At 37.8% G+C, this 27,751-nt stretch overlaps 3 protein-coding genes and 1 long non-coding RNA gene across 5 annotated transcripts; 3 read left to right on the top strand and 1 right to left on the bottom strand.

The window, feature by feature from the left end:
- Positions 1 to 1,831: 1,831 nt before the first annotated feature.
- Positions 1,832 to 6,741, top strand: LOC306900710. The gene is made up of 3 exons (XR_013787317.1): positions 1,832 to 1,987; positions 5,246 to 5,324; positions 5,453 to 6,741. It is a non-coding gene; the product is annotated as an uncharacterized lncRNA (long non-coding RNA).
- Positions 6,742 to 11,497: 4,756 nt separating this feature from the next.
- On the bottom strand, positions 11,498 to 13,149 carry cebpb (CCAAT enhancer binding protein beta). The gene has a single exon (XM_079467013.1). The coding sequence runs from the start codon at positions 12,803 to 12,805 to the stop codon at positions 11,972 to 11,974; it is 834 nt and encodes a 277-aa protein (XP_079323139.1). The 5' UTR covers positions 12,806 to 13,149; the 3' UTR covers positions 11,498 to 11,971.
- A 1,202-nt stretch (positions 13,150 to 14,351) lies between these two features.
- Positions 14,352 to 21,920, top strand: peds1 (plasmanylethanolamine desaturase 1). Of its 2 annotated transcripts, XR_013787304.1 has the most exons (7): positions 14,352 to 14,604; positions 16,023 to 16,142; positions 16,402 to 16,493; positions 17,553 to 17,697; positions 18,320 to 18,532; positions 18,618 to 20,118; positions 20,280 to 21,920. XR_013787304.1 is itself a non-coding variant. In XM_079467644.1 (6 exons), the coding sequence occupies exons 1-6, from the start codon at positions 14,469 to 14,471 to the stop codon at positions 18,737 to 18,739; spliced, it is 828 nt and encodes a 275-aa protein (XP_079323770.1). In that variant the 5' UTR covers positions 14,352 to 14,468; the 3' UTR covers positions 18,740 to 21,920. The 2 variants fall into 2 exon arrangements, 1 of the variants encoding a protein (XP_079323770.1); XM_079467644.1 differs by having other exon boundaries at positions 18,618 to 21,920.
- Positions 21,921 to 22,784: 864 nt separating this feature from the next.
- Positions 22,785 to 27,378, top strand: slc52a3-1 (solute carrier family 52 member 3-1). Its single transcript, XM_079467643.1, has 5 exons — positions 22,785 to 22,820; positions 22,939 to 23,000; positions 23,741 to 24,868; positions 25,366 to 25,489; positions 27,039 to 27,378. Exons 3-5 carry the CDS (start codon positions 23,877 to 23,879, stop codon positions 27,249 to 27,251), a joined length of 1,329 nt encoding a protein of 442 aa, XP_079323769.1. The 5' UTR covers positions 22,785 to 22,820; positions 22,939 to 23,000; positions 23,741 to 23,876; the 3' UTR covers positions 27,252 to 27,378.
- Positions 27,379 to 27,751: the final 373 nt, after the last annotated feature.

Raw genomic sequence — 27,751 nt, 5'->3', positions numbered from 1 at the left:
TTTTCTTTTTTGGGTTCTTAATTTTAATTCTGTGATTTTATTTTAAATATAGAATGTGTCACTTGAGGAATGTTAGGGAAGCTACAGTGAAGAAAACTGTAAATTACAAGTGGCCAAAATATAAATACAAATTGATGTTATTTTTATTTTAATATTAAAGTGATATTTCAACCAAAAAAGGAAAACTGTCATCATTTAATCGCCCTTTTGTCATTTAAAACCTGTATGACATTCTTCAGCAGAACACAAAAGATATTTGAAGTATGTTGGAAACTGAACAATTGCCTTGCATTGGTTTTGTGTCAATTGTGGGTCCCGTTTTTGTTCGGTTACCAACTTTCTTCAAAATCTTGTATTGTGTTATACGAACGAAAGTAATACAGGTTTGAAATTACAAGCAGGCTAGTTAATGATGAATGAAATTTTAAATTTGATCACTTTAAGGTGCACAGAAATTTATAAAAGAGGTGAAATGACTGCAATATCTGGACGACAAATGAGAACTTAATTTGACCAGTGGAGGGCGCTTTAGGATAATCATTTCATTCCTTGGCTTTGAATTCAATTGGGTTTTTCCCAAATGAGCGTGCTAAACAAACTAATTTTTTACTTGTCTGAACTTGTGCCATTGTAATATGATACAGTTTAGTATTCTTGTTAACTGTTTAACACCTCTTTGAAAGTTATCATCCTCAAGTTAGCACCTCCACATAGTAGACGTGCATGTAATGTGGAGATCTTACACCTTCATCCTCTTGCTTAACCACCTGAATCTGCTATTCTTGCGTGTACGTGATCGTGTGTGTGTCAGCACACTGAAATTGGGCATCATACCCATGTGTTTCCTGTCCCATTATCTAGGTCTGCTGACAAAATCTAACACCCCCAATATTGATTTAAAAAACCTTCACGTCCTCTGTTTTTGTGACGAACGTGTTTCTTGGACTCGAAAAATTGGGGTCATCTATGCTTACATACGTGGGAAGGGGACTTTATTCTGTGTTGGTTTGCACAAGTTTCAGCTGGTCTGAGCTAATATCTGGCTCTTGACTGTTCTTGTGTTTTTACTGGTGTGAGGGGCCTGGCTTGTGGTTTCCTTTACGTGTTCTTTACTGGTTTGTGTTAGTTTCTACTGATGAAAGGATGTTGTGTCAGTTTATGGTTGTCTCTTCATCTGTCTGAATAGAATTGTTGGAATTTATCTAGTGGTATCAGTGTGATTTATGTTGCCAAGCTGTGCATCCCATTTCCTGTGACCTAACCTATATGTAACAGTATGGCGTATCATTATGTTATTTTGTTGTCACTCAGTTTCCGTGTGATGTGGTGATTCAGCAGTTTAGAATTACTTTTGGAACTCTGATAAGTTTTTTTTTATTATAAATTGTTGTTTTCTTGTTTAAAAATTGTATCAGGCTTCGAAGATTTCAGTTAATGGATATTTTTTTAAACAATTTTAAAATTACATATTGTTTTGCACGTAATTTGACAATAGCAAGCACACACTGCATCCAAATAATAACAGATGCTGAAAAAACATCCGGACAGAATTAATTGGATTGTCTTTTTATTATGAACTTTGATGTAACTCAGCAGGAAATAGTAACTGGTTACAGTAACTGGTACATGGTTTGTCCGATTAGAAGTTGCATCACTGTCATCGTAGTATTGTTCTTGAAAGCCAAACGGTAAAGTGTGAAGTATTTGAGAGTGTGTGTGTCACATAGAATTGTGGGTTAGATACAGTCAGGATGAATGTGTTCAGAAGTATGCATTTGTGTGCACGCAACATGTTGGAATGCGTATTTGCGCATGTGTACACGGGTGAGTCAGGGCACTCCTTAACACTCGTGGTACTTTGACGTAAAACAGGCAAGACAGAACAGGGTGATCCAACTACTTGGGAAAAAAACAGTGGTGGGCGGTGCTGAATACCGGAAATGTCCTTAAAAAGACAGTAAACCTGAAACTCTGGCTTGTGACACAGGTGAGTTTTGGGTTCAGGTATCAAGCACCTGCTTGTTTCGTGCTTGGTTGTGGTCTAGGAACATTGTATCGGTCCTTGTGACTTCTCGTGGGGAGACTACCAGCAGTGGTTGTAAACTGAAAGTATTATTTTGATTGGATGAGGATGGATTGATATTGGTTTGCAGCACTTATCTCTCTTTCCTGTATGTCCCTCCTGTTGTTCTCTCTCCTCCCATTTCCGTTTCATCAGGAATATTTCCTGGGAGCAAGAGATTTAGGAAACTCCAGAGTAAAAGAAAAACAGAGGATGACTCAGGTTCTGACTCACTTTTTATCAAAGTCAAACAGCAGATGTTGAAACAAATTTCAAGTAGCCATTAAATCTTCAACAGGGTTGAAAACAAACTAAAAATAGCAAAACCCTGAACAAAACTGCTTAATTCAGACATTTTGTTGTATGGCGCTTCCATATTTTATTGAAATTTCTGGGATTTAGTTTGAATGACAGTTGAATCCCATCTTGACCTTTGTGACCCTGACGTCAACAGACAAAATTATCTTTAAGCTCTGTTTTGCTTGTTATGCTGAAGTGAGTGGAAAAAAATATAGTTTTTGGCCAACGCATTTGGGGACACTTGCTGGTCTGTTTGAGGGCACCCCTTAACTGCATTGTTTTCTTTTGAGGTTATTCATTATGGCAACAAGTGTGCACGCTGTCATTTCCTGTTGCTTTGTGCGCCTGTGCGCATGTACTCCATGACACCTCAACAGTTGTTGTTTCGCTGCGCGGTTTACGTAAACAGCCAGGCTCGGTGCTTCCCCTTCTGTACGACGTACACTTCCTTCCTCCTGCTGCAAACACACATGAACGCGCTCGCTGACGTGCGCTAAAGGCTTGCAATGTGAAATCTGTAAGATGACCTGCTTGAGATCTTCCACAACAAATGTCATATCGTTCACCACCTTTACATCATGGTCGTCATAGCAATGCTCTGCAACTTGTGACCGACGAGGGAGGTTTTCATAAGCAGGACACAAAACGCAAAACAGCGTCTTCTCTAACTCGTACCATGTGTCTGTTTTTACTCTTATGCAGAAAAGGAGCAGTGGTGGGAATTCTTCGAACACGCATTGTGTTGTATTTTAAAGCGTGAAGTTGTGTGTTGCGCAATTCCATGCAAATGTCAACCTTAAGATAAAAATTGGTCTTCACCAAATTGTCAGATGTCAACATTTGGTGGTTTTCATACCAACTTAAAGTATTTAAAGCATGATTGTCTGTAAGTAAGGGAATTGTCACAGCCATAAAGAAATGGTCACATCCATAACAACTATATTCCTCATAACAATTTTGTGGTCTATGAAGAGTCATCCCGTCTCCTTTTGTTGGGTATTAGTGCTTCTGGTTTGTGAATTTTAACTCAACAAAATTCCTACACAGTATGCTGTTTTCTAAAAAGAATGTGCAGCACTTTTTGTCACATCCATTACGCATGTATATTTCCCTCTTTTAAAATAGAAAAAAAGTGATTTTTAAGATGTTTGGACTCTATCATCAGGGATTTAGTAAAATATATACAGATGATTCAGCATATTGGTAATAATACATTCTCTGATGAATTCTCTGAATTTATATTTCAAGTTTTGAATGTCACATCCATAACGCTGGAATTGCCCTGTTTGGTTCAATCTATGCTAATCTCAGTCCAAGTCAACACAATTGAATGGTTTACAAACAGGGCTGAATTATGAAATAGTCAAGTTGGGTCAGTGCTTTGGGGAATGAGACGGCCATGAGCTACCATAACGACTTCAAACACACCAAAAAAAAAAAACTGAACACATACAGTGCACGCTGATCCAAAAGGCCCCTGTGTGGGGTGGTGAGCTCCAAATATATACCAAGCAACCTTGTTGAATTACCCTCACATCAGATATATCCCCAAAACTTGTCTTTAGTTTTATAGTGTTTCGGTATTTTTATAATTTCAGAATCACATGTAGCCTTGTATTTTTTTATACAACATGAACTCTTGCCACCCCACCCTGTGTCTGTGTGTGAAGTCATTAATCGGTTCAACTGTCACATTTTGTATTCTGTTTAACATGACTAAAGTTCTTACAGTAGACGTGACTCAGCAGATATTCTTACAGGTGCTGCACAAACCATGACTGAAAAAAACATGTGTCCTGTGGTTTCCTTCCATGTAATTTTGTGGAGAATCTTTTCCCGTATTGCATCTGGGAGTGATGTTAAAAGTTCAAACGGATATTAACTGATTGTTAGACAAATTTTACAGTTTTGGTTTAATTTACACTAGTGATTGTTAGAATTTGCAGGTTAGGTTGAAACATGACGTATTGGCAGTACTCAACGATCCAGATGATTTAAATAGCACAAACTAACAACGAAACTCACGGCAGGATGTTTATTGTGTCTTTGAAACTATCTCAGCGTCAAAGAAACTTACATCTTCGGATCAATGCAACCTCCAAAATACTCTAATATCATACCGCTAAAATAATGCTGAGTATGAAACAATATCAATTTTTTTTAAGTATTATTCCAGTCAAAAACTGACTCATGTCTGGGTGTAATGGGTGTGTCTGGAGTTTCAGGAGTGTTTGGTAGGACAGAAACCTACAGCATGTGTTTCTGCTAACCCTCATTGAAGCTCTCAGATTGGGTTTTGTTGTGCGAGTTTTCCTCCTTTCAGTCACACACAAAGGGAAACTAAAAGTAAGTAATCACAGGGGTTTCGTGTTTCATGCTAACAATTGTAAATTTTCGACAACACTTATTTCTACCTGTTAACCTCACAACACACTGCATCACAATGCACAGACAACTCATGATATACATGATGAGGGAATTTCTACCCAGGGTCAGAAGCAGAGATAACCCTAAGTCAAGGACTGACTTTATGTGTGTAATCATTCTTTGGATTTTTAAAGTTCAAACACATATTGCAAGGGAGGAAGGACTCTTTATGCGAGTTTAACGAGCCAATATGTCACCCATTTTGTCCCTAGTGGTCTTTAACCAAGACTCATCCAAGTCCCCCATTCATGATATCCATAATCATGTCAGCCTTTCAGAACTTGGGCTCTCATGTTACCATACATATTTTTAGTTCTTAAATAAAGACAGAAAGAAGTGCATCGGTCATTAAATGCACACAGCAGGTCTCGTCAGTTAAATTGTGACATACATGTACTTTTCTTTCTACGCCCTGTGCTTTTTTCATGATCTCTCTTGTGTATGTTATCTCTCCAGGAAGGAAGAGATCCAATATAGTGATGTGGGCTGAGCTGAGTGCCACGGTGTGTTTGTTAGACAGTTAAGATTCCGTCACGTGAGTATAAGAAAGGGTTTTCGTGCCTACACACACACACGCACACAACCAATATATCAGTATCCTCTGATCCTGACAGTGGCCCATATTGAGCCGCCCGCACTGATTGTCTATCTCCTGGTTAGAAGTTTGCAGATGCAACCTTTACGCTACAGGGCGGCTAGGAGCCCCTCGCTGCTTGCTGATGGAGAGATGGCAGGTGGAAATAAACGTTTGTGAAGGAGATAGTGACATCATCAGTGCGAGGAGCAGATCAATCTCTTAAAGTAATCTCCGGCTACTTGGACAACAGAAAATGTTAAGCCTCCAGCAAAAACATGAAAATATAATCAGTATTCTGGTGTTTAATAGTGTTGAGTCCAAGTTTTAGATAGAATTAAATGCGATATCAGTCATTGCGACTTGCTATTTTAAATTTTGATAAAAGTTTCTGTAACTTTTAAAAACTATTTCGGTTATTTTGGTGAGTTAAAGTATCTAAAAATATGTTGCCATAACATTGATCACATCCATTTTTTGACAGTGTATGAGTTGTGGTTTTATTTAAGTTTTCACTACTGATGGACTAGAAACAGATGGTTTGTAGTGGAGAGTTTTTTTTTACAAATCAAAATCAAACTTAGAAGTAAATAAATTTAAAAACATAAAACAAATTCAAAACTCAGCAACAATTTATGTTTTGACACGTGGCTGGCCAATCACTCTATTATTCATTTATATCTTCCTACTGGGGTTTGTTAAAAAAAAGAATGTGATAATTTAAAGTTTTGAGTAGTTTTCCCATTTTAGTTAAAGCACACTTACAACAACAAATTTAACAACAAACACTAAATAAGCAAGGCAAGTTTATGTATATATAGTATCACATTTCATACTCAACTAATTCAAAGTGCTTTATATAGAAATTATCCACACAGAAGAAAATAATTTATAATACATAAGAGATCTTTAAGTGAATGATGTAAAAAAGCAATAAAAGGGAAATCAAATTGATTTTAATTGTGCATAAAAAGAATAAAACTAAATGTTTTATACATTCATGACATGTTTAGGTTTCTGTAGTGTTTGCAAAAGAACTGAACTTGGATAAATGGGATAGAGCGAGGACAGAATATTAAATATACATTACATAGGGGAATTTTTTTAGGCAGCATTTTGCCCTGAGTCTAGAATATCATTTTGTGGGGTGGGAGTTTGTGCAATTTTTTTCAAATATGACCAACCCAAATTTAACAAAAAATATAGATCTTTTAAAATGTGTAGGCCTTAGAATACTCATTGCTGGAAAACATTGATATATTTTACATTAATAATGTTTTACATTAATAATTTTACATTCATAATTGTTTTGCTGTTTTTCAGGGAATGGTAAAAACATTGTACTTTTAAATGATTAAATACTTTGTTCTCAAAGTTGACAAGCACTCTTTTATTGTTTATATATTTGAAAAACCCAGTGAGAAACATAAAGGCTGACTAATAATAATGATTGATGGCAAAAATAAAAATCAAGAAATATGGAGATGTGTCTCCACAGCAGCGGAGTTAAAGGGGGACCCAATGTAGGGGCATTGATGGCATGATCATCATGACTTCTGTTCCATTCTGTTGCAAGAACAGGAAGGCTGTCAATTACTCAACCCAGTTCTGCATGATGCGAGTGGTACGACCCAACGATGTGTCGGTTGCCATGAACCACTGCGCAAGCGTCAGAGAAAGAATAGCAGAAGTGCAACAGTGTCGAAATCTGGGCCAGTGTCCTGCTGGGTCATGGTTCCACCCCTTACGGCCACTTTGGACGCCGCATGAATTCCTGGCAGCCATGCCAGAAAGACACCGGATGTTCATCTTTAATGTCATCTTACTCGAGTCCAGGAGAATCAGAAGAAATATGGACAAAAAGAAAGAGAAATGGGGAAGTGGTCAATGAATGAATGAAAGAGTGCCTTGAATATTAGCACATAACAGCACTTTCAAAATGTCAGCCTTGGACCCACCCACAAACCGGCTTGACCACTCCACGTAATAGACCACAATGATTGTAAACTTAAGTTTTTGGATAAAATACTTCAGATGCACATTATTGGGCTTCATTCAGATCCATGTTGCTTCTGTCTTTTGTCAGCAGTGGTATATTCTAGACCAGCTCTGTTTGACACGCATAACATAAGTGATTTTGATTCAAACAATGTTTTTGCACATTTCTCAAGCAAAAGTTGCATAAGCAAACATATTGAAAGGCTTTGTTGAACACTTAAGATCTTAGAAACTTATTGATTTATTAAGGTTGTCTGGCAGGAATTGTTCACCTTTGATATGTCTGTTCTGTTTGTTGCGACAATCATGCTGTTAATATTTAAGCTGCATTTATTCCAGAACAGTCAAGCAGATATATTCAACTTTTAAAAAAGGCCTGTAAGGGATAGTCATCTCAAAATAAAAATTCTATCATACATTGCACACCCTTAAGTTTTTCCAAACCTGTATACATTTCTTTGTTCTGCTGAACACAAAGGGAGATATTTGGAAGAATTTGACCAATTTTCAGCTCTGGGACAAAATTTTAATGGTAGTGAACATGCCTCAGAACTGCTTTCTTTCCTAAATTCTTCTAAATATCTTCTTTTGTGTAAACGGAACAAAATTGTTCCTACTATGGCAGTCAATAATGTCCCAGAATTTAAAATTGCTAACATTTTTCCAAATATCTTTCTTTGTGTTCAACCGAACAAATAATTGTATATAAATTTGGAACAACTCGAGGAGGAGATGGTGACAGAATCTTCATTTTGGGGTGAACTATTGCTTTAACAAACAGTTTGCAATGAACTCCAGCTGAGAGAAATTCTTTTCTTTGAGTGTTTTCAGAGAAAAGGTCATTTTAGGGAAGCGAAAGGACACTAAAATATGTGGTGCAAGCATAAAGTCTGTGATGTGATTTGGTGTAATTAAAAACATTTGACTAATTTAGCCAGCAGCGATTATAAAGAATCAGATAATTAGAATTTCAAGCAACCAAATACCATATGAGGACTTGTTTTATTGGAGGTAAACTCTGACAGTGCGTGGGATGAGAATCCAGTGTAGGCTGGATCGTATTAGTATCAGCAGGTCTGCGTGACGCAGCTACTCCTTTACTGATAGACGCAACAGTATTGACGGTCAAATCCTGCCCGGAAGCGGGAGGGGCATTGCTCTCTAAAGGGGAAAAGAAACTTGTAATCCTGATGTTGGAAACCCCATTTGAGCAAGCAACGATCCCGGGTTATACAACAGATGAAGCTTTGGCCCAAGCCTTAAGTTACACTAAACGGGCAAAGTGCCCTAACAGAACATTTGTTAACGTCATGCGTTACGGTTCAGCTTTATTGCTGAATGTAAAGTGTGATTTCTTTTTCGTAAAAATAAAGGAACGACGCACACGTGTCATTTATTTGAACTGCACGTATGATGACATGCGAATCATTGCTTGGACTTTTGTATGTTGCGATCGAGATGTGGGTTACGCACGCTATACATTTGTAATGGTTTTGGAATTACAAAGCCTTTAAATAATTTATTTTGAACTTTATGAAACAACATTACTTTTGCTGTTAGTGTTTTGTATCATTATTAGTGTTTTTAAATTATTTTTATGTTTTCTTTGGAGGGGATTGATATATTAGGCTTAAATGGTTATGGTTCTCTCTTGTGTTAATATACACAGAAGAGGTTATTATAGGCTATTGTCTGGATGTGATGGAGTAGGCTAAATGTATTTAACAAGAAACTATCTAAGGCAGTTGTTACTTTACGCATGCGGACACACATGCATGCAAAGATAGGAGGAAGTTGGAAGTGTTGAGCAACTCGGATCCTTCTCCACTAGAATGTTCTTGTGAAACACACTGTACAAAACAACACCCTTTCCTCCTTTACTGATCTGTTTCTCACAGTTCTACAGGTTCCCCTTAAAACATCAAACAAAATGTCACTGTTAAAATTATACAGAATCTGTGAGTGTGATGCAGGTGGGCGCCCACAGTCATTTGACAAAATATTGAATCAAATCAATTCTTTGTAGTCAAATTATAAATAAGTCTAAACGTAGGCAAATATTCACAAATTAAATCTAATTATAACACATAGATTATTATATACATATAGAGAAAAATCTGGATAAAACTTTAATTAATTTATTGCTTGTCAAATAGACTGGATTTCAGTTGAACAAACTGTATTTCCACAGTCTTTCTTTGATAGTCTCTTTGTTAGTGATTTTATGTTCTGTCTGTGAGGTAAGACAGCAGACAGACTCCAGCACACACACGCACGCACACACACACGCACGCACACACACACACACACGCACGCACTCTCACACTCACACTCACACTCACTCACTCACTCACTCACTCACTCACTCACTCACTCACTCACACACACACTCACACACACACACACACACACACACACACACACACACACACACACACACACTCACTCACTCACTCACTCACACACACACACACACACACACACACACACACACACACACACACACACACACACGCACGCACACACACACACACACACTCACACATACACACACTGACACGCACACACACACACACACACACACACACACACGTGTCTGGTTTATTATCTCCGTGGGGACAGTTCATAGGCGTAATGATTTTTTTACAGTTAAAACTGTATATTTTATCTCCAAACCCTAAACCTATCATAGAAAGCTTTTTTTCATTTTCAGATTTTCTAAACATATCATTCTATACAATTTATAAGCATATTTGCCCGTGGGGATCTCAATTTTAGTCCCCACGAGTTGGTCTGCATTCAGGTTAAGGTCCCCACCGGGATATAAAAACAAGGCCGCACATACACATACACAAAAGCAAGATTTATTTTAAGCGATTACAGCTGTTGATCTCAAATTGAAATTACCCACTGATACATAAATTTACTAAATAAACTCCATTTTACTCTCTCTGCTTCTCGCTCTCCCGCCTTCTATTGACACGTTGATGAACTGCTCCTTGTCTAATAGTTACTCTCCTCCCTGACTGACATGTCATTCAACCTGTCCATCAGGTTCCATGTCCTTCCAGGATTTGAGCAGGAACGGTCACATCTCAACAGCTTAGAGTTTCCTTTTTATCTGCATGCTTTGATCCAAACTACATCCCCAATATGAAACAACTGTCAGATTAACAGAGTCTGGTGTAAAAAGAGGAGATATTTCTGTGCGATTCGGTGATTCAAGCATTTTTTTAAAAACATAAACATCGTATTAATCTAGAAAGGTAATTTAATGAGTCAATTGCTTATTTAAGAATGTGAATTTACCATATTTAGGTAGCATCATGCTTTAATAGACACATGAGCCCAGCCGTTTTATATTGGTGCTTACAAGCCTTCTAGACAAGATCTATAAATTAATAGCAGATTTTAGGACACACAGCAGGTGCATCTTGCTCTAGGCTTCAAATGAGCATTTTGAGTACTGTGATGAATCTGAAGGTCATTGTACGAGGACTCGTAGGCCTAAACTAAACAAACTTTATATTGATTTTTCAAAATGTCTTATCTAAATCCTGATATTTACTCAAATCAAAGCACTTGACTGAATCACCTGTATTTCATCCCAATATATTTAATATTTAGTCATATACAATTTTATATGACATGAAGGTTCTCCACAGTGATCAAATATCAGCTTGTAAAACGTGTGTGTTTGTTCACTGGTGGGGCTATTTTCAATGTTTATCTAGCCTTGAACCAGAGTCTTCAACAGATCGCTGAACTCTTTGGATTGTGGACCCTGTCTGTGTATTTTAGATAATTGTACCTCTGTACTGAAGTGACTCATGAACACTGATCGCAGAAGACCCACATGACCTCAGTTATGAAATAATGGTAAAGAATGTGCATTGAAGTGAATTTTTTATAATAGTCTTCGATTGTAAATTTGTGGGAACAAGCTTTAAAAACAAAATTAATACGTCCTGCTCTTTCTATAAATTTAAGAAGAGAGTACTAAAATGAACGTTAAACCAAGAGGAACCTGCAGGCTGGAAACTCAATCTCAGCAGCTGTGGGTGTGAAAATGAGGCAAGCCTGTATACCTCAAAAGTGTGCTCATATGTTTATGATAGCAGCAATAAAATGCAGAAGAAACACAAGATTTCAATAGCGTAAAAATTATTTAATTCAATAAAATATTATATAGCAGTAAAACAGTGTACCTTTATCGTCTTTATAAGACTACTTCACTGCGTTACCAATACTGTTACAATGAGTTGCATCATACCTCTGCAGTAAAACTCTTCCCCTGACAACCACTGCCCTAGATATGGCGAAATGAATTTAAATAACAGAATATTAAACAGATATCTCACTTTTAAACCCGTACAAAAATACTTTACAGACTAAATACATGACAGGCTTTCCAGATTACCAAACACACGGTGAAGATATTGCGCAATCCAGGCGCACAGTCCAGTTTCATGTTTGTCTCTCGGTTGTAAACGCATTGAACGGGCGATTGCTCGTTTTTATCTATCACAGACAACTCTGTTTGTAAAATCTGCTCTCTTTAAAGTCTTTTGACAGTTCGTGTCTGTGTACGTGTTCCTCGAGCACCTCCGTCAGCACTGGCCGGTAGCGGAGAGCAGGTTCCGCAGCGTCGCCAACTCGCGGGACAGCTGTTCCACGCGCTTCTGTAACCGGTCGTTCTCGGCCGCCAGCTCGAGCACTTTGTGCTGGGTCTCCATGTTGCGTATTTTGGCTTTGTCCCTGCTTTTGCGCACGGCGAGATTGTTTCTCTCCCGCCGCTGTTTGTACTCGTCGCTGTCCTTTTCCAGCCTCTTCTTTCCTTTCCCACCGGAGGCCATTTTGCCGCCCGGCTGAGGTGATCTCCCTTTACCTGGCGGCGCAGGTGTACCTGGCGGGCTTGAGCAGGAGGAGGACGCGGTGGAAATATTACCCAGACTACCGCTGGGAGCGTTCTGGTACTGCAGATACGAGCGCATGTCAAAACCTCCGGAACCATCCATTTGGCGATCTTCGTTGAGATCGTGTCGCCAGTTAGTTTTGGCAAAACTGCCCAGAAAGTCCGGACTGAACACTGCGTCTACGCGCGTCTCTTGCAGCTCAGAATAGGCCAGCTGGTTCGGGTCCCGGTCGGTCAGCGAGATGTAGTTCTTGTAGTTTTGTAGCGCTCTCTTGCTCTTGTTTTCCTCCGAAAGAAAGTCGTTGTAGATTCCCACCCGGTGTCGGCTTTCGTCTTGATTGGGCAGGTGCTGGTACTGGTCCAAATAGATGCTGATGTCTATGGCTTTCTCGTGCTCAGAGAGGTCATGAAGCTTCGTCATGGAGCCGTTAATGGGCTGCTTGCATACGCCGTCGCTGACCGAGTTGCTGATGCTGTTATTGCCGTGAAAAGCGAGGTAGTCCCCCTCGTAAAAACCGGCCACTTCCATGGATCTTAACACCCGCCGGATTGCGGCAGGACGGAGATCAGGGTTTCACCGCCCTGATAACTCGAAGTAGCGAACGCAAGTAGAAATGACAGCAACACGGGCGTCAAGCTTGAACAAAACTTGAAAATAACTTCTCGTCTAGTTGCAAAATAGCTAGATGCGTGCTGTCTGGTATGTGGGTTATAGGTTGCCTTCCCAGCGCGCGCTGGAGAGCAGAAGTCAGTTCCCATGTATCGGATTGGTGTGTTTATACGGTTGTGCGAGGGGGCGGTGATTCTCTATTTGGTATGTGACGCGTTTTTCTGGTTTGGCCGCAGACACTCACGACAATCTGGGGTTCATGAACGCACTGAGTGAAAAATTATAATAGGAAACAAATAAAAAAACGTAGCCGATAAACATTGACTGTGTTTTGACTTTTAGGAAACACCCGTTTAGGCTTTAGCCCAGACCGAGTCGAATGGTTTTAATAAACGATTTAAAATGTATTTAATAAGAGCTGAATAATAAAATATTAAAAAACAAAGATTTGAGACAAGCCTGAAACTGATCCGGATCTCTATAAAATGCTCCACAAAATGTATTTGCTCTTTAAACTTTTTTCCAGCGTGGTCTATCGTTTTGTCCCCAACCTCTTCAAACACATAATACAATTTACAGTTGTCATTTGCTATCAGAAGAAGCAGGCGTTGGTCTCAAAATACACGCGCTTATGCGATTTCAAAATGAGGTTAGTCTGCCATCTGGTGGGAAGGTAAAGGAATGGCATTATAAGTCCAGTTTCAGCTTCTTTTTTTATATTTTATTTTTTATTAGAGATTGATATAAGTAACAAACGCACCGTAATTATACAATATAAACAAATAAATATAAAAATTAGAGAAAGCTGACTAAGGATATTCCAATTCAATAATAATACAAAATATAAAGAAGAAATTAAAAAATACAAAATACTAAAATAAAAAAGGGCGTTCAATTAAAACACTAATTTTGTTTTTTCAAGTTCCTTATTCTGTGTTTCTATTTTTAATATGATCAAGATCAGTGTGGCAGAAAGTAATATATGAGGGTTTCATGGATGTAAAACTTAAATAATAAAAAGGTCCTCATTTCAGCATCTATCCAGTGCCCCCAATCATAGTGAAATATTTAGTAAGAACTTACTTTTTATGCTTTTAGTACTTTTACAGTTTAATTGAAAAAAATAATTGATCCCACTTATTGTTATGTATACTGTATGTTATTTGCCTGTGTATTTCTTTATATACAAGGCAATATAAGTGTGCCTACTGTAACGTTACCTCGGTGCCACTGTGATTTTCAACAATTTTGCTGGTTAAAATATTTTGCTCTGTTATTCTTCAATTCTCTATATTTATATTTCGAAATTTAGATCCTCTCAATCGTAATTTTACTTACGGAAATTTAGAATCACTCACCGTCAGTGTAGCCTGTTTTCTGATTGGTTGCTTCCGGGTGGGACCAGAACATTCTTGCTTTCTAATTGGTCTGTACGGGAAAGAATGATCTAATAGATGATTGGCCAGATGCCGCAGCGGGACGAGCGCAATTGGTGGATGGAGGTTACGCGGAACAGGACGGACAGAGGCGTGAGTTCAGGATGCGGAATTAACGCATCAGCTGCGCAAGAACCCGTCTGAACATGGCGAGCGCTGTGAGTGAAAGCACTGTTTCGGAAAACTTTCGTACATCCGAAGCAAACGGATCGGTCCAGCCGGGCGCGAGATGGGGACAACAGCACGCGGGCGCTCGAGAGCTCGCGGAGTTATACTCGCCAGGTGAGAATCGGGTTTCTGTTTCTCATCGGGGCCGGTGTCCGCCCGCTTCTAACACACCGCGGACTGAAGTGGCACCCGCGATTTTCGCTGGCTTGGACAGCACTGAAGAGTATGACCGCAGATTTATCATCCACCACCTGGTTCTGTTGCAAATCGCGTGTACTTCATGTTGTCGGTGCAGTTTGTAGGGGCAAACACGCATTTATCATTTTTAGAATGAAGGGAAAGATTAACGAACACCGAGGGGTGTTTGTGAGTGTGAATGTTTGCAAAACCCTATCAATCATGCTAGTCATAAGATGAGTAAAAAGGATTGTGTTTAGTATCTTCGAACAGAAGTGGACATTTGTGCTCTCGTGTGTTTTTTTACTGAACTATTGTATTCTGTTCCGTAACTGAACTAGGCTGCTCATAAGTTTATTTATGAGGAAATTGTTCTGATAGCGATACAACAATAAAAACATTAAAGGACCGTGTTAGCTAGAATTTCTTTTGTCTTCATTATTTAAAAATGTTTTTCACAGAAATTAGATCAGTTTGTTATTTGCAGTCGGTGTATACACACAAAAACAGAAAACCACAAAGCAACTATTTGCAAAAACAGCACAACACGGGAGTGGCATAATTCGGGTGTTAGAAATATGAGTTTGTATATGTGGTGGGTGTGGTGCTGTGCTTCAGAATGGACAGCGACTGGCTTCCGGTTAGCATGACATTCATTTAAGTGCGTTTGGTTCACGTGCCCTCTTCTAGTTGTTTACAGTCACCATGGTAATAGAGGAAGAGTTTAGGCTCTCGTCTTATTCGATAGATTTCAGCACAACTTTCTGTCCAGATACTGACACAGCCTCTCTCTCTCCATTATGTGTTGTGTCAACTGTGTTGTGAATCATGTTGTTCGGTCACTTCAGGTTTGTTCTGGGAAGCTGTTTTGCTCTGAATTCAGGCCGAAGGCGAATGTTCCACCGCACACAATTGTAGCTCTGTAAGGAAACAATGGGACTGTTGTGAGAAAGCATTGTTGTAAAAACACAAACCACCACAAGCTTTCAGCCATTTTAGACTTCTGTGATAAATGTGAATATATAAGAGTTAGCTCTGCATGGCACTTGCTGGCATAATTTATCAATATAACACACTAGATTGGTTATCTAGTAAAGTTTCAGCTTTAGATGCCATCAATAGATAAACACTGGAGTCTGCAACTCTTATATTAATGTGTGAAAATATGTGAATCATAATAGATGTGTTGATAGTTTATTTCTGTGTATTTAGCTTGAATTGTGATTGTCACTTTATTATTACGGTATACTTTTTAAAACCATTTGTTTAATTGTATCTGTACATAAAATTGATTAATACAATTCATTCTAAAGACAAAGACTGCTCTTGACTTGTTTTTGACTTGTTTCTTTCAGCAAAAAGATGTCAGGAATGGATCAGTGTGGTTGTTTGCTTCACCCTCATGGCCTTTAACTTCTGTTACCTGGTAACTTACTTCCACCTGGGACACACCTGGTACATCCTTCTGGGCATCGGTTGGTACAACAAACAAACCCACATGACACAAGAACATTAAGGTTTAATAGGGTACAGGTGGACACACATTTTTTTTAAGTACAGCTCTGAAATTACCATTATTTGAGCGTTATGACTTAACAGACACATATTGTTTCATGAGAATTTGAGGTTGTGAGAAGTTCTTGGAACTGAATTGCTGATGTACAGCTGGTCACAGTCAAGCATCAGGTGCCTAATTGCTCAGTTTCTGCTGTGTTTTTTGTTATGTGTGTGCAGTGGCAGGGATCCTGACAGCAGATTTTGCTTCTGGTCTGGTCCACTGGGGTGCTGATACATGGGGATCTGTGGACCTGCCCATCTTTGGGAAGGTACTGGGGTTTAGTATTCGCTTTTTGTTGAATTAAAGTTTTTTGTGTCTGTATTTGGATAGTTCATCCAAAAATGGAAATGCTGTCATCATTCAATCACCCTCTTGTCATTTCAAACCTGTATGACTTTCTTCTGCAGAACGAAAAAGAAGATATTTTGAAGAATGATAACTAAAAAATGGCAGTACCCATTGACTTCGGCATCGGTTTCGTGTCTATACAGTATGGATGGGTATTGCTGTTGTTCGGTAACCAAAATTCTTCAAAATATCTTCTATATGTTCTGCAGAATAAAGAAAGTCATACAGGTTTGAAATTATAAGATAGTGAGTGAATGATGACGGAATTTTCATTTTTGGGAGAACTATTCCTTAAAGGGTGTCGCAATGGATTTATCAATAACTACAGTATGCTTTGTAAACACTACCATCATTTAAATTGTTAATTCTATTCTACACATATGATAGTATCATAAATTATTCAGGCCCATTCAAAGCTTTGGCTTATGATCCTTACTGATATTTTGAGTGTAATTCGTTGACCAAAATATAGAAATAAACCAAATAAAAATGAATCTGACTGAGCATTATTTCTTTTTTAAAAACATTTCTGTAGATATCGCAACAATATTATTTGAAATCTTTTTCGACAGCCCCTGTCTGTATAGACGGTTTCATCTTAACAACATAAACAAAGTTACTGCGCATGTTCACTTTTGTGACCCCCAATTAACTTCCGGTACACATTCACAAACAATAGATTGCCTGTTTATTTCTGATAACAATCAAAAGAAACCAAGAAGAAGAACCGCTACTTGGCTAAACTCCAATATTTTGAATTTAGACTCCGAAACCAAGCTCAACAGCTAGATGTACAATACGTTTTTTTAATGCGACCAAAATACAGGATGCGCGCGTCCAATGAAACGGTTTATACGTAACTACAGACTACATTTTAAATTACGTTTCTGGCCTTTTAACAAGTCAGGAAAACCACTGTGTTGGGAAAGTTATTTATATGAGGGAAATTAATTGATTCTCCTTGCTTGTTCACTTGCAGGCCTTTATTCGTCCGTTTAGAGAGCACCACATCGATCCAACAGCTATAACGCGCCATGATTTCATTGAGACGAATGGTGATAACTGTATGCTAACCATCATCCCGCTGGCTAGCATGGCTGCAAACTTTATGATGCTCTCACCAGGTAAGCTACACAATGTAAACATTTTTTTTTAAAGTTGTCTCGCTTAAATTTTTCTGTTTCTTTATTGAGTCTAATATGCTGAATACGAAGATGTACCTTTTTTACCATCAATGGTACATGCAAAAAAAACAAATATTTATACATTTCTGTATTCTTACTCGTACGCAGAAATGAAAAGGTAGTGGCTCAACACTGCGCTCAAGTGGTTGTCCAAAATTGTGTACATTTGATCGCTTGCTTCTATCCTTACGAACCAAGATCCAGATGTAGTCACCAATCATAGCTTTATCCCACCTTCCCTGTGCTACAGAAGTAACTAGAATTTTCTGACAGTGACAATTATATATTTTTAATATAAAAATATACAATGTTAAAATGTGTACAATTTTTGTTTATTTGCAATATACAAATATATTGTAATTAATGATATAAGCTCAACAGTTATTTGATCTAAATATACACTTATTGATGCTACATGAAAATGAATATTACCACATAATTAGAAAAACGTTTGTTACACATTTGTTTCAGTCACTTTGTTCCATAGGGGGACAAATAATGAACCAAGATTGACATTTCTGAGGATCTGATCTCATCTTCTACTCTCTCTCAATCTTTCCAGCGGAGATCTATCGGAACTACCCCTGGTATTGTTACGTGTTTGCTTTGGCCATTTTTGTTACATTGACAAATCAGATCCACAAATGGTCGCACACGTATTTTGGGCTCCCGCGCTGGGTGACATTACTTCAGGGCTGTCACATCATATTGCCACGAAAACACCACAGAGTTCACCACGTTTCACCTCACGAAACTTACTTCTGCATTACCACAGGTATTTTCCCACGTGTGGCATGGAGTTATAATCATACTTTCACCCACAGGCTCATTTTCATGTATATGTATGTTTGTACCTGTAGGCTGGTTAAACTATCCTCTGGAGAAATTGGGATTCTGGAGAAACCTGGAAGATCTGATCCAAAGCCTGACTGGAGAGAAGCCCAGATCGGATGACCTCAGATGGGCCCAGAAAACCAAGTAACGATCTTCTGCCGCTGATCCACTTCCCCTACCTCAGATCTGCTCGTAGGAGATTCCTTTGTTCTCCACCTAATTGTCCTCCCTCGCACAGAACAAGAGGAACAGCAAGATATCAAAGCCCAACCTAGAAAGCCATAAATTCTTAGAAAGAAGTTGAACGAAAGAGGATTGACGAAGCGATTGAAAGCAATATTCCTCTCTGCTTACTTTATTAATCAAAAAAGATCCCAATCCTTGTTGGAAACTTGTGACTTCTGTGAAATGTTACAGACTCTTTAAAGTGCAAAAAATATCACTCAAAATGTCAATACTTGAAGAAAGTGAGCTCTTTTTTTGGACAACTTCAACTTTCAACTGCTGTCAAAACTTTGTTGCCTGACTGGTCTCTTGGGGCTGGTTTTTGGGACTGATCTCTCTTGCTCTAACCTTCCTCTTGTTTGGGGCTAAAGTGCAGTAAACTAAAGGCAGATGGCCACAGAGGGCTAAAAACCGGTGTCTTCATTTGTTGCTTGTGTCTGAATAGACAGAGCAGCATCATATGCAGTCTTTCTTCAGTACGCCTTAAAAAATGAATTGCAGCAAAGAAACTTGCTCCGCTTTGCTTCATTCTTGCATTTATACATATGTTTTTACGTCACTCATTTTTTGCTTTTGAAGCACAGTTGCAAATTCAGAGGTGCTGTATGCAGGTCGACTGTGAGATGTGCGTCGTTATAAGTGTTTCCATTTAGATAAATATTGAGGTAATTTGTGTTACGGATTGCAGTGTAAATACAATACGAGAGCAACATTGCTGCTTGACTCGAGATGTAGTTCACTAAACCCATATGAAATCCCTCTGTGGTCTCATTCATCATTTTTCACGTTGTATTAACGTTACCTTAGGGAAGGTTTAGGTGAGCCTGACCAGCCAAATAAAACGTACACTCTATTGAGATTTAGGTTCGCATACTTTGTTACCAAACAGATGAGGCATGTTCAATCACAACTCCTAGTTCTTATTAAATAGTAGTATAACACATTAGTGGCAGTTATCGCATGATAAAAAAGATGGACCCATCAAGATGGCTGTCTAGTGACTTGCACTTACTAACTGCTTGTAATTTGATTATTTATTGATCATACATATACATGGTCCAGTATAAATTTATAATAATGGTGAACTAGAAAAATCTTATTTTATTGAAATATATTCATCTAAAACAGTAGTTGCCTTTTTAATATAAAGATAATGAAGGATTCTTTCTATCTAATAAAATATTTATTGGCTTTGCTTTAAATGTAAGTGTTGGTATCTAAGCAATGTAAATTAGCCAGTGTTCATCGTGTGTGGTTTCCATTGTAACAGTCCTCCTTTATAAGGATAGTTCACCCCAAAATGTAAATGCTATCATCGTTTACTTAATCTCGAGTTGTTTCGAACCTGTATAAAGCTTCAAAACACAAAGGTTAAAGTTATTTGGCAAAACCAAATAGCTCTGGGGCACTATTGACTACCGTAGGGGGAAAACAAACGACAATGGTAGTCAATAGTGCCCCAGAACTCTTTGGTTTCCCACTTTCTTCGAAATATATTATTTTGTGCTCAACAGAACACAGATATTCATACAGGTTTGGAACAACTTGAGGCTAAATGATAACAGAAATAAAATTTTTAGGTGAGCTATCTAAGAGTAAAGAGGAAGTGACCGAGGCTCTGTGTCTCAAGAACAGTTCAGCAACATTTTATATCACGTTACATAACTGATTGTTTATGGGTGTGCCATTTATTTTCTTAGAATACGTTTTTCCCACACATAATGTCATATGAATAACCCTCATCTCGTTTACACCAAATTATTTTATCAGTAAAGAAGTTTCACACCTTCATACTGTAAATTAAGTATGCGTTTTAATGCCAAATTTGAAAAACTTGTGAAAATTAGTTTCAACAGGTAAGTCAGTGATAGGTCAGTGTGATGACAGTAAATGTTTTGCTAGGTCTGCGCTTTAGAACGACAGAGAAAGTGTTTTAGAAGGTACAGTACTTTCCTTTGTCCAAGTTGTAAAACTATGTTACAATGAGGTCATCCCGAACTAGAAAAGATGACAAGTGTTTTGATCTGATTCATATTGTCATGTGTTATGTTTTCTTTTCCTTCATATCTGAATTCAGGAAGATTTGTTCAGTGGAATATTGTAGTATTTTTGACAGTTGACTAATATCTTTATATATTTCTATAATGATACGAGATGCCAAATTTATTTTTGCTCAGCTACCTAATAGATCTGTTGTGGTGTTTGGTGTTAATGTGAAGATGACACTCCAGTGGAAATTTTCACTTTACAGGGAAACCGGGACTTTTCCGGTTACTTTAATTCACTAATTTGTCAGAGGATTATTTACTTTCATACAATTTTGAGATTGTTGGTTTCTATTGAGTTTTTTATTAGACATTTTGTCCTACATTCAACGCTTTTGAGTATAAATTATCATATTTCATATCAAGACAAAATTCTTTAATACACTGAATATACATAGAAATAAGAATTTCACCAGCTGTAACATGTGATTATTTTTACCGCATACCGTGATTATTCATACCGCATGACTGCAATGCTCTACTATTGCAACATAAAATTCACAACAATTTAAAATTGCACTTTAGAGAAGTCACTAGATTTGTGTGCAGTGTAAAAAGATTATTGTGATAAAAGGCTGATTGTGTTATTGATCATGTAAGTCTAGAGTGTTAAAGTTCAGTTCTCATTCGAGATTCCTCGCTTTCCATGCATAGCATGAACAACAAAGATCTACCCGTGCAGATGCGAGGCTATTGAACAAATCACATTGTGCTTGCTCAGAAATATTGTATTTTCCTTCGGATAACACAACTAAGCCAATCCCTTATTCACTGGGGACTTTGAGAGAACTCGACGCAGCTGTTACTGGGTCATTTGATTGATGACCTTTAGCATTCACACTTGTTACTGAATGTTCATCCCTAAAGATTTATTGGGAGAAGCTTTTTAAAACCCTGCGTGGGCTGGTTTTGCAATTCATGTTCAGAAAGTTTTCGTAGGATGGCTTTGTTGAAAATTACGCCTTATTGCTTTTTTGTTGTTTCCTGTTTCAAAAACTTTTGTCATTAAGCTCATATTTATAATGAAATTAATAAAGAACTTGCAAGATTTTTGCCTGATGTATGTTACTTATTTTGTCATTTGATCATAGTTTGTCATGTTTGTTCACATCATACAAACACACTAGCATTCCTCTCAAAAGCATATCAAATAAATGTCTGCATTTGGGAGAAAATCATTAACCTACTTCTCAGATACCTGTGTTCAGTATAGTACGGCCTCCCACTTTTCAAATTCCTACATCTCAAGGTTACTTATTTGAATTATGTTATTTGGAAACTTGTGTAACACATGTTTCTGCTCTTTCTTTTACCTTTAACCTTCATTCCAAAGTTCAGTCACAGACTATTATGCACAGATACACCTGTTATACATCCCTTTTACACATTTTATAATGTTGTACCTCAACCAAAAGAGAGATTAAAAGGCTCCAAGAGAAAATAAAGCATATTTTTCCTTGCTATGTGGTTATTTATACATTAAGATTCTAAGTGTTTTACAGTAGGTAGAAAGGTTGATCTATGATTTCAATGTTGATGGTTTTAAATAATGTTGCATATGAGCTCCTTACAGTCGTCGCAGACAAGTTGCAATAATATTTATTCATCTGGGTTCGTCCTGCTATCAAAGGGAGCATAAAAATAAATGGCAGCAATGATTAACGTTTTTTGAAGATTTATGACAGGGCTGAAAATTAAGGTCACGGTGACTTAAAAATGTGGGACAGGAGAAATTGCCCACATATTATTAGTGAAATCTAATTTGTTCTTCTTGAACACGAGACGTATATTAACTTCTCATTCAAAGTGTATATCTAAGTAAGTCATATACAGAACAATCTGTCTTTGCTATAGCAAAAAGAAAACGATTATAATAAAACATAATTCGTGTGGTTCAGTCATGTGACAGGAAAGTAACACTTCACTACAGCAGCGATATTCTCCGCCCACACACTGACGGTGAGGTTAAAATCATAAATCACTAGACGTTTTACACTTCAAGTTGAAATTTACAAGTAAACCGGTAACCACTGGATACCGGACGTCTAAACTAAATGTGACTTACCTGTGTGTAAAGGAAATTATGTATTTGCCAAGAGGAAGAGGCTGTTCAATCTGGGTCATTGCCTCAGAGGAACTGTGAGTATTTGTTTAATGCTTATCCAATGAGAAAACTAGAACAATGACTAAATCAGCCGTTTGTTCTGCACAGGAGTTAGATTTGAATGTTAAAATGTTTAAATGTGAAAATATATATTTACATATAAAGTTAAATATAATAAAATGACTGAATATTTTTTAAATGCAGCACTAAACTGTTATCAAGTTGGAACTTGGGCAGATGTATACTATTTTGGCTGTAGACTATAACCACTTGTATCTGTGACTAATAGTAATGATTTATAACAAATAAATATCATGAAAAATGGAGATACAAGCTTTTAGTCTGAGTGAAATGATATATTGTCAATGGCTTAAAAACTTTCACATGGATGTGACAAACATAAAAATAGACATGTTCTGTACAAACATTTGTACATAATAAGCCAGCCAATTTGATAAAACACAAACACCAGTGTCCATGATCCGGAACCCCCATAAGGCACTAAGGACCCCCTATAACAAGTAAAACATTGACTTCATATATATATTTTAAAAATTAATACCAATTACATATCAAATTTTTTTGCAGACGTAAATGTTGTGAATAAATTATTCCTTAGTCTATTACTATACCCCACTTGTCATGTGGGCCCATAAGACATGATTCAATTCGAGCACTGATATGACCATTTAATGACTCATTTAAGTTTTTAATACTTTGTTTCAAACCTTTAGGATTCGTTCTTTTCATTCCTCTTTTCTGCTTTTATATTAAGGTGACAAAACAAGGCAGAAAGAACACAGCTAAGGGGAGACCACAATACTGACAGAAAATCTGCGGAAGGAAAACATCCTAAATAGTTTGGACTCTTTTTTATTTTTGATCCCTTTCTGATAAAGCAGTGTTTTAGAATGAATCTGTACATCCATGCTTTGGCATGTGCGTTTGGTCTGGGTTCCTGGGTGTCCATTAATGGCTTGTGGGTGGAGCTTCCTCTGATAGTCAATGTTCTGCCAGAGAGATGGGACTTACCCTCTTACCTCACAGTTATTATTCAGTTAGCCAACCTCAGCCCTCTGCTGGTCACCCTGGCACACAAATTCTGCCCTGGACGACTGCGGGAAAATCTGGTTATATATGCAGTCCTGTCCATCGGTATCGTGGCTTGTGTTCTCCTAGCTTTTTTTTGGAAGCACACCACCGTGTTACTAGGGCAACCACGTAGCACAGCATTTTTTATCCTCACATTCTTTCTCGCCCTCGTCGATTGCACCTCCTCAGTCACATTCTTGCCATTTATGATGCAACTTCCTGCCAAATACATCACCACGTACTTCATTGGAGAAGGTTTGAGTGGTCTGGTTCCAGGCCTTGTTGCGCTAGCCCAAGGGGTTGGAATGTCAAAATGTGTCAACGTGTCGTATGTGTCGAATAACCTTACTGAGCCTGGACACCCGCCCTTCATAGTGGAGACGCATTATCTCCCTCCCAATTTCTCAACAGAGTTCTTTTTCTCATTTTTGGCTGTAATGACAGCAATAAGTTTAGGTGCGTTTTTTATGTTGAACCGTGTTCCTCGCACATTTGAACTGTCCACTGAGAATCTTATTCCAGATGCTGTGGCAACAGTCTGCAAGAGTTTGGAAAACTCTGTGGAAGCCAACTCACACACAAACAGTAAAGAGAAAGTTGGAAAGAAGGCCGTAATGCTGGAAAACGGCTACCAGCTTGCATTTATCTATTTAATGGTGGTGTGGGTGAATGGAGCAACAAATGGACTGCTGCCGTCTGTGCAGTCGTTTTCCTGTATGCCTTATGGAAATATGGCCTATCACCTCTCGGCCACTCTGTCGTCAGTAGCCAATCCAGTGGCGTGCATTTTTGCCCTGTTTTATCCTAAACGGTACACCTCTACCATTTTAATATTATAATTGTAATATATGAGTATTGTTTATGAGCTGCATACACTTTGTGTGGTGTAGGTTGGGTAACCATATGGTTAAGTTATATTTCATGTTAAATATGTCTTAGACTTTATTAACAGCATCTGCTGTTGATTACAACTGGAAAAAATGCTTCCCCAACTCTACGAAACTCTCGCATGCAGTGGTACTATAGAACACCAATTTTTTATAAATTTTTTGAAGACCATTTCCAAACTTTTTATATAGTCTGTACAACCTCTTTTTCTCACTATGAAGCACCTCTTGGGTGGATGAAATGAAAGATTTAAAAAATAATTTATGTGAGGGAAGATGTGAGGCATTTTCCGCTGTAATCCACCGCAGGGCATAGATGCTGTCAATAAAGTCAAAATTACTTTTAACCCATATTATTTTTTAAATACAATGGTGTGTTTTAAAATGTCGTCGGTGATGAAGAGTTTGTGTCCTCTTTCAGGTCTTTAGTATTTTTAGGTGTCCTGTGTGTGCTGGGCTCTGTTTTTGGAGGATACAATATGGCCATGGCTGCAATGAGTCCTTGTCCATTTCTCCAAGATTCACCTCTAGGGGACGCTATTATTGTAAGTTACCTATAGTATAATGTTCAACCCAAAATGTTTGTATATGTGTTTGTGCTATTACGAACAAAGTGTTAAACAGCCATTTTGTAAGTGGTTCAATTCAGACTACAGTAATTTAAGAAAAAAAGTATCTTGGCTACAAGACAGACAAAGGAAGATATTTAGAAAATGTCACAGTGGTTTTTTGTCCATATAAGGCAAGTCAATAGGATCTATTTTTGTTTAAATTTTTCTGAACAAAAAGTTGGTTAGTTTTTTAACTTTACATATGAGCTGAGAGAAAACACACATTCTCAACACTTCTTAGAACTGTACTCTGATAAACGGACCACTTTATAACTAATGCACTGTATGTGACAGCATGTCCTGAGTCATGTTTATGACTCAGAGCCTAGTTGTTAAAGACAACACTCCTCATCTCTATCTGTCAAGGGCGTTGATTTGGGCAGGGACATATTTTTCTTAATGTTAACATCCCTGCTGAAAAAAATATAGAAGTCATCACAGACATTTTAATAGTTTCCATTACAATATCACTATGAACCAGCTTTTCCAATTAGATCATTTCAAAATTATTTTTTCTAGTGTGTTTTAGGGCATTATTCCAATAGGCCCACATGATGTCACGCACCTTCCGTTCTGCCGCGAAGCAGTGTATCGTTACTTCCGCTAGCGCCTCAGAATGGAGATTACCAAGTCCCTCGCACAGCTGCCACAAATACGGCTAGATGATGTACATCATCCTGCAGACACATTTTTGCTTACGACAAGATCAAAGCTAGATAAAGGATACAAAGTGTTTTGTTTTCTTTTGTGTTAGCGAAGGTGCTAGGATAAGTACTTGAGTAAGTGTTCTGTCAGTTTGTTTCCACTGTTGTTAAATTCCAGCGCGACGGCAAAACAGAATATCTTCTTCTTCTTGTTTGTTGCAAGACGGATGTTATGATACACTGCTTTGCGAAAAGTTAAGTGACGTCATTGTTAAAAGGCACTATAGGAATTAATCTGCCAGATAACACCCCCCACCAATAGAATCTATCACATACTGAACAAGTAGACACCAGTATAGTTTCCATTCAAACCAGCACAGTTTCTATTGTGTTTTGGTCAGAAATCTGAATTCTATCGTTTTTTGTTATTGTTTTACCGAACAATATTTATTTTCAATTATATAGTATTTTTTATCTCCCCATTTTGGTTTGAATTTATACTGAACAAATCATATCTGCACTTGTTTAGACACTGTAAAAATACACTTGATTGTTGATGTATAAGTTGCAGTAATAGTACTTTGTTTTTAAGTACCCTCTTTTTTGTCCTTCAGCCCCTGTCCTATCAGAGTTCTGTGCACGTCACTGAATGAGAAACAATGTAGAAAATATTTCAATTAAAACTATTGTGAGCATTGTTAAAATATTATATTGTTTAAATAAGCCATGTAAACAGCGCTAAACCTTAGTGATAATGCGGCTCTGCAGGCCAATTTTATGTCAAAATCAAACTTGCGCCCTTGCTCTTTGAGTTGAGCAACTGATCTTGTGTGTTTCAGGTTTTGTCGTGGTTGTTCTTTACTGGCCTGATGTCTTATGTGAAGGTGATGGTGGGTGTGATCCTCAGAGACAGGAGTCATAGCGCCCTCGTGTGGTGTGGAGCGGCGGCGCAGGCAGGCTCGCTGCTGGGCTCTGTTATCATGTTTCCTCTGGTTAACATCTTTCACCTGTTTCAGTCTGGGGATATCTGCAACACCGAATGCCCATTATAGTAAAATCTTTTATAATATTTATAAGGGAATTAACTAAGGGAATAATCTACTTGCTAAAAATCAGCGTGGAGTTAAAATCCTTATCATTGTAAGGGCATCCTGAGAATAAAACCATGTGTTTCACTGATGTTTGCTATCCCTTTCCCTTTTTTGACACTCTGCTCTATTATTTTCACCATTGCTTTATTACATATATATTTATATATTATTGTGGATTATTTATGGTATACGTAAAATGTCATTCTGGTATATGTCCTTGAATATTATGTTATGGTTTCTGCAAAATGCAAGCCTGTCATTGAACAGTTTTGTCTTCTACTGTGCAGTGCTGCCTGAGGTTTGTAAACATGTAAATGGAACCTTTCCAGTGAGAAAAATAGAAACATTATTAGAAAGGCAATATTTAGCTTCAAATGGATATTATAGGTGTTCTTAATGTTATGTTAAAATAATTACTGTATAGTGATGTAAATGAGATGACCCAACTAGGTATTTTATTT

This window comes from Barbatula barbatula (genome assembly GCF_947034865.1).
Source record: "Barbatula barbatula genome assembly, chromosome: 11".
In the NCBI taxonomy this organism is placed as follows: Eukaryota; Metazoa; Chordata; class Actinopteri; order Cypriniformes; family Nemacheilidae; genus Barbatula; species Barbatula barbatula.
This window is presented reverse-complemented; position numbering and strand designations above follow the sequence as displayed.

What these genes read in the sequence shown, in the direction of transcription:
- cebpb (XM_079467013.1), bottom strand. Translation starts at nt 12,805, where the DNA reads ATGGAAGTGGCCGGTTTTTACGAGGGGGACTACCTCGCTTTTCACGGC.
- peds1 (XM_079467644.1), top strand. Translation starts at nt 14,469, where the DNA reads ATGGCGAGCGCTGTGAGTGAAAGCACTGTTTCGGAAAACTTTCGTACA. An exon ending in GTACATCCTTCTGGGCATCG is followed by an intron (nt 16,143 to 16,401) that starts GTTGGTACAACA and finishes ATGTGTGTGCAG; the next exon opens with TGGCAGGGATCCTGACAGCA. An exon ending in ACCTGCCCATCTTTGGGAAG is followed by an intron (nt 16,494 to 17,552) that starts GTACTGGGGTTT and finishes GTTCACTTGCAG; the next exon opens with GCCTTTATTCGTCCGTTTAG.
- slc52a3-1 (XM_079467643.1), top strand. Translation starts at nt 23,877, where the DNA reads ATGAATCTGTACATCCATGCTTTGGCATGTGCGTTTGGTCTGGGTTCC. An exon ending in GCCCTGTTTTATCCTAAACG is followed by an intron (nt 24,869 to 25,365) that starts GTACACCTCTAC and finishes GTCCTCTTTCAG; the next exon opens with GTCTTTAGTATTTTTAGGTG. An exon ending in CTCTAGGGGACGCTATTATT is followed by an intron (nt 25,490 to 27,038) that starts GTAAGTTACCTA and finishes TGTGTGTTTCAG; the next exon opens with GTTTTGTCGTGGTTGTTCTT.